Below are 5,928 nucleotides of genomic sequence, written 5' to 3' on the forward strand. Positions count from 1 at the left end.
CTTGTCCTAGTCAAAGGGCTAGTATGTATAGCCGATCAGACAAGTTTGTCAGTAACAAAAGGCGCGAAATTCAAATTTTCTATGGGTGATTACCGTTCGCGCCTACTTTTTTTAAATTTGCCGCTTTTTTCTACTGACGGAAATGGCTTGACACACTATATAAGTTACTCTATGGTTTACTAAGTACACTAGTTATGCACTAGTACTGCACTCTGGCGGCAGAACATTGCAGTAATACTCCCTATTAGTCGGATTCTTACAACTCTTCTTCTTCTTCTTCTTCTTTATATTTAAGAGCTGTGCTCTTGTCGGTGGAGCAATCTCCAATTCGTCCGGTCCTCTGCCAACTCCTTAACCTTCTGGTATGACACGACCTGAACCTTTTCTTTTATAGCTGGTCAAGCAGATCTTGTCAGTAGAAAAAGGCGGCAAATTTGAAAAATGTAGGCGCGAAGGGATATCGTCCCATAGAAAATTTGAATTTCGTGCCTTTTTTTACTGACAAGATTTGCTTGACCAGCTATATTTGGTTGAAATAATTTATTCTCGGTCTTCCTCTTCCTCTCTTTTAACTCTTACAAGTTGTTATTTTAAATGCCTCTAATATTTTAATTTAGTTATCCAATGAGTTGATGGCTACGGTATCCCACCTATATACAATATATATTTGCATCTTTAAGGGTGTTTACACGCGGGTTGCTCACCCTTACAAAACCAATGATATCCTATGAATAAATCTATTGAAGAACGCGTAATGAAATCTAAGTTAATGCATTTCAACAGTTTATTTACGGCACATAACGCCACCATACAGCATAGGTACATGTAAGATAATCCACTTCAAATCATTAATTATAATCAGCTTTCCATTTCTGCATAATCATTTGACAAAGCTTTAACATTCTGAAGAGCATTTTTTAATTCTCCCTCTTCCAGTCCTTCGCCGACATAATGATGTACGAAGGCTCGTTTAGCGTACATCAACGAGAACTTCTTTGTTATTCGTTCCCAGGCAACTTTGATGGCTGAAGAGTTTGATACCATAACGACTGCTCTTTGCAAGGCCGCTAGATCTCCTCCAGGAACAGTTAACGGTGGCTGATAGTTTAATCCAATCTAATAACAGAACAAATATATTGATTAAGAATACATTCCTTCTTGATTATGACCTTCATCGAAAAAAAACCAGAAGCGCATCCACCTTAAATCCTGTAGGCGACCATGAAACAAATCGAATATTTTTCATGCTTTTTATTTGATTGATAGACGAATTGATATCATTTGGGTTAACATCTCCCCTAAATAACAAACAGCAAGCCATGTACTTTCCAGTCCTGGGATCACATTTGACCATTTGGTTGGCCGGTTCAAAGCAGGCCATCATGAGCTGGCTTGTTGACATTGTCTCGTGGTAAGCGCGCGAAGCTGACACGAATGGAGCAAAAGTAACTAAGGGGTAATGAATTCTAGGATAAGGGATCAGATTTGTACGAAACTCCACCAACTCCACGTTTAAAGAACCTTCAAAACGCATTGATGCCGTCATGCATGAAACCACCTGTAATTCACAAATACATTAAATATTAAAAAGCTCGAGCAGAGTTGTGTCTATCATTTAGTATTTTGTATCAAGCACCTGAGCTATCAGTCTATTTAAATTCGTATATGTAGGTCTCGGCACATCTAAACATCTTGCCAAAATATCATACAAAGCTTCGTTATCAAAAATAAAACAGACATCCTCGGTGTTCATGCAAGCATGAGTCGTTAACACTGCATTGTAGGGCTCCACAATTATAGGCGATATTTTAGGAGAAGGATATATCGCAAATTCGATCTTGGACAGCTTCCCATAGTCTTTGACCAAGCCTTCTAGCAGTAACGCAGTAAAGCCTGATCCAGTTCCTCCTCCGAAAGATCGAAAGATTATGAAGCCCTGGAGATGTTGGCAGTCTTCTGCTACTAAGCGAATCCTGTTCAGAGCCAGATCAATCATTTCTCGACCTACGCCAAAGTATCCGCGTGCAAAATTACTTGCAGCATCTTCTTTGCCGGTAATCAAACTGGTTGGGTGGAACAATTCACGATATGCTCCAGTCCTAATTTCATCTGAAATCAGTAATGATAATAAACGGGTAAGTAGCTAGGCAGTGAGTTAAATGCCAGAATTTTTCGAAAGTAATAATGATTGCTTTCTACCTATAGGAGTTGGCTCCAAATCAACCATGACTACTCTTGGAACAACTTTCCCAGCTCCTGTTCCACTGAAAAATGCATTGAAGCCTTGGTCGTTGTTGTCAGGGTAAGCCATTATGCCGTCAGCTCTAATGCCATGTTCTAAGGAGTACAGTTCCCAGCATGCATTCGCTATCTGCACACCTGCCTGCCCGATGTGAATGTGGATGACTTCTTTCTAAAAACATTGTTGAAGAAAGTACTCATGTTGGGTGCAAGTAAGTCATATTGTTAATCTTCTACTCACAGCTCCCATTGTTTAATTTATTGTTTACACTTGAAATTTGGATTGTAATATTTTTTTTTGTATTTTCTACATTGTTTACATTATAAAAATGCTATCAAATGATATGTCATTGTTAATATGTCAATCTTATCTAATCAAATCAACATCCATTAGGTTATGGCACTTATGGCGAATCTAAAGAGCCTTTGTTGCAAATATGAAATATCGATTCCACTTCTTCAAAAGGTACAATCGATTATGCTTATTCCGATTTCATCAAGTTGCTATTGGTCAAGGTCAGTGACATTTATGACATTTACGTGATTCTAATTGGTTGGTTGTCTTTGCGGCAACTTCTCATGAATAAAGATTTCAACTTTGGATCGACTTTTTAATTGGTTCGAATTAAAACATTGAAAATTATGCTTCTGGTTGATTAGTCAATTTTAAATAAATTTATTTCACATACTTTCTTGTAAATTAGAACGCGCTGAATATGTTATTTAATAAAACTGGAAACAAGTTTTGTTGGTTATTTTCGTGTTATCTATTTATATTCAGATAAGATTACTACTTGATTCGCCGGGCGCGTTTTAAATCAGTGCAGTATTGACTATTATACAATGAATTTCGCCGGTAAAGTTGTGATTGTGACCGGTGCCAGCTCCGGCATTGGCGCGGCAACGGCTGTGTTCCTCTCGAAACTCGGTGCGAAGCTATCCCTCACCGGCAGAAACGTGGAGAACCTTCAGAAAACCGTCAACGACTGCGATAAGGCCGCTACTCCGTTCTCCATCCCCGCCGATTTGACGAAAGAGAGCGATATCGAGAACATTGTGAAGAAAACTGTTGATCATTACGGTCAGATCGACGTATTGGTGAATAATGCTGGTATTATCGAGACCGGAACCATTGAGAATACTTCCCTGGCGCAATACGACAGGCTTATGAACACTAATGTACGCTCACTGTACTATTTAACCATGCTAGCGGTTCCTCATCTTCTAAAAACGAAAGGCAACATCGTCAACGTCTCCAGCGTGAATGGTATCAGATCTTTCCCCGGCGTCCTGGCCTACAACGTGTCCAAAGCGTCCGTTGATCAGTTCACTAGGTGTGTAGCTTTGGAGCTCGCTCCGAAAGGTGTCCGAGTGAACTGTGTGAATCCCGGAGTCATTTTAACTAACCTGCAGAGGCGTGGAGGGTTAACTGAAGAGCAGTATAAGGCGTTTTTGGAGAGGACCAAGGAAACTCATGCTTTGGGAAGGCCAGGGAAACCGGATGAGGTTGCGGCTACCATTGCCTTCCTTGCCAGTGATCTGGCAAGCAATATAACCGGTGCCAGCGTCCCAGTAGACGGTGGCCGTCATGCTATGTGCCCCCGTTAATGTCTAGAGCTGCCATTTTGGTTTTTTAATTGTTGTTAATGTTTAAGCAAAATGTAGTCAGATATATTTTTACACATTTTTATGCATTTATGATACCTACTTGTTATAAAGAGATATTAATTGAAATGATGTTGTTTTACTTGTAATCTCCTGTAATAAATAGGATTTTAATTATAGATGTAGCATAGCACACTTTATAATAGCAAGATATTAAAATGAAAAGCAGCTGTGTTTTTTATAACTTCTCAGACAAAACTGACAATTTGATTGGCCAATTTCCTACCCAATTATCCTGTTTTATACCAATTTTTTACTAAAATGACAGATTGAAGATGAAAACAAAGATTATACATAGATATAATTACACATAAGAGCATACTTTATTAAGAGGTAAATTTGAATGAAAAACGACTTAATTCAGTTGAAATTTTAAATAAAACCAGTTTTTAATTCTTAAAACATTTATTACATAATAATCAATACTTAAAGCCAGACTTACATTAATTATCACATTAAACCCAAAGTTCAAAGTTTAACATTCCTAAACTTAAAAAGGTGCATTGGGGTAACTTCCAAAGGGGGGTAATTGACAACATTTCAAATTTTGTAAAGTGGCTAAATCAAAAACCATTTCGGTAAACATGCTATCTGTATGTAACAAGGCAGTTATTTTATTTTTTCATCCGTTAATTCCTGAGAAAAACGCGAAAAACTGTAAACCGGAAATGTGACGTAGATAGTCCGTACATAGACAATCAACCAGAGACAATATTTAATCTATAAAATTTTTATTGTATCCGGTTGTCCCGTACTGTCAAAAATGACCACTATTTGACAGTGACGTAAGCGTCATGTCAATCAACTGTCACCAATCCATTTTTTTAAAAGCAAGGGGCAAAGGAAAATACGTACTCGTGACGTCATACTGTCGTTTACGACCTTTAAACCATTCACAATTTTTTCACTTGATATTTTTAAATAAAAATTAGCTTTTTAGACAAAATAAAAAACACGTATATCTTAGAATTTGGTCTTCTTTCAACACATAACATAAAATAGCCCACTTGAAAAAATGAAATGTTGTCAATTTTGAAATTGACAAATATCTATAAAACCAGAAGCACTTCATACTTTAGCAACACGTACGCTACTGCAACACTTACCAAGGCATCTTGCTTACCACAGAAATAAGAATAAGGTTATTCTTATTCTTATTTCTGTGTTGCTTACTGTTGCTACTGTATAAAATGCTTGTATTTTAGTAGATATATGCCATTTTCAAAATTATCACGAATTCCAAGTTCCACAAATACCACAATGCCCCTTATATCCAAATTAAGTAGTATATAAAAGCCTCACACCTAAATAAACTCAAGCATCAACAAGTCAATGTGCACTCTAAGTTTAAGGGGAAAAAGTTCCAAATAGATTGTGTGGACTTGTGCGATCCGTAAAATTATGCACTGTGATGCCCATTTATAGACCTGAACTCTGAAGTAATTCATAGGAATAAGGGTTACACATTGCATTCCACATACATACTCGTACTACAACAATTTTATTTTCATACAAATGGAGCTTAAGTACCTACATAAACTTAGTATAAATTTCATGTAGAGTAAATGTAAAAATATAAATTAAATTAATATAATTTAATTTGCGCCCAAATACAGTCACTCATTGGAGACTTGAAGAACTTGGAGAAGCCATACCATAGGTAGGTACCTACTACGAAATATCTGTGCAGGTTCCTAGAATCCACCTAAGCTTTCACTACACTTCATCGAGTGGTGTCAGAGTCAAAGTGGTGTGGTGCCACTATGACATAAGTATTTGACAGAGAAATTTGACGTTTATGGCGCCACTTCCACAGTTTGTAATTGCAGATTAGTCGTGATAAAGTTTAATTTCTAGCTTAGATTTCTTTTCTAAGCGCCTGATAAAGTTGAATAGCAAAATTGCCGTAGTTAATCACATTGTTCGCGCGATTGTTGTGTTGATTGCACGCGCAGGAGACATTAGAGTTGGACTAGTCTAAGTTTTCATGCCAAGTGCTACGTCAAGTAACGAAAAGGAAGT

General features: G+C 37.4%; 2 protein-coding genes across 2 annotated transcripts; one reads left to right on the top strand and one right to left on the bottom strand.

Moving 5' to 3' along the window:
- Window positions 1–770: 770 nt before the first annotated feature.
- On the bottom strand, window positions 771–2,624 carry LOC134794450 (tubulin alpha chain-like). The gene is made up of 5 exons (XM_063766265.1): window positions 2,483–2,624; window positions 2,200–2,413; window positions 1,637–2,109; window positions 1,202–1,558; window positions 771–1,116 (listed from the first exon to the last, which is right to left on the bottom strand). Exons 1-5 carry the CDS (start codon window positions 2,489–2,491, stop codon window positions 859–861), a joined length of 1,311 nt encoding a protein of 436 aa, XP_063622335.1. The 5' UTR covers window positions 2,492–2,624; the 3' UTR covers window positions 771–858.
- A 273-nt stretch (window positions 2,625–2,897) lies between these two features.
- Window positions 2,898–4,071, top strand: LOC134794419 (3-oxoacyl-[acyl-carrier-protein] reductase FabG-like). The gene has a single exon (XM_063766229.1). The coding sequence runs from the start codon at window positions 3,085–3,087 to the stop codon at window positions 3,847–3,849; it is 765 nt and encodes a 254-aa protein (XP_063622299.1). The 5' UTR covers window positions 2,898–3,084; the 3' UTR covers window positions 3,850–4,071.
- Window positions 4,072–5,928: the final 1,857 nt, after the last annotated feature.

This window comes from Cydia splendana, chromosome 10, assembly GCF_910591565.1.
Source record: "Cydia splendana chromosome 10, ilCydSple1.2, whole genome shotgun sequence".
In the NCBI taxonomy this organism is placed as follows: Eukaryota; Metazoa; Arthropoda; class Insecta; order Lepidoptera; family Tortricidae; genus Cydia; species Cydia splendana.

Coding starts and splice junctions, on each gene's coding strand:
- LOC134794450 (XM_063766265.1), bottom strand. Junction 1,559..1,636: donor TAAATAGACTGATAGCTCAG/GTGCTTGATACA, acceptor TGTGAATTACAG/GTGGTTTCATGCATGACGGC. Junction 1,117..1,201: donor GGTCGCCTACAGGATTTAAG/GTGGATGCGCTT, acceptor TTCTGTTATTAG/ATTGGATTAAACTATCAGCC.
- LOC134794419 (XM_063766229.1), top strand. CDS start 3,085: ATGAATTTCGCCGGTAAAGTTGTGATTGTGACCGGTGCCAGCTCCGGC.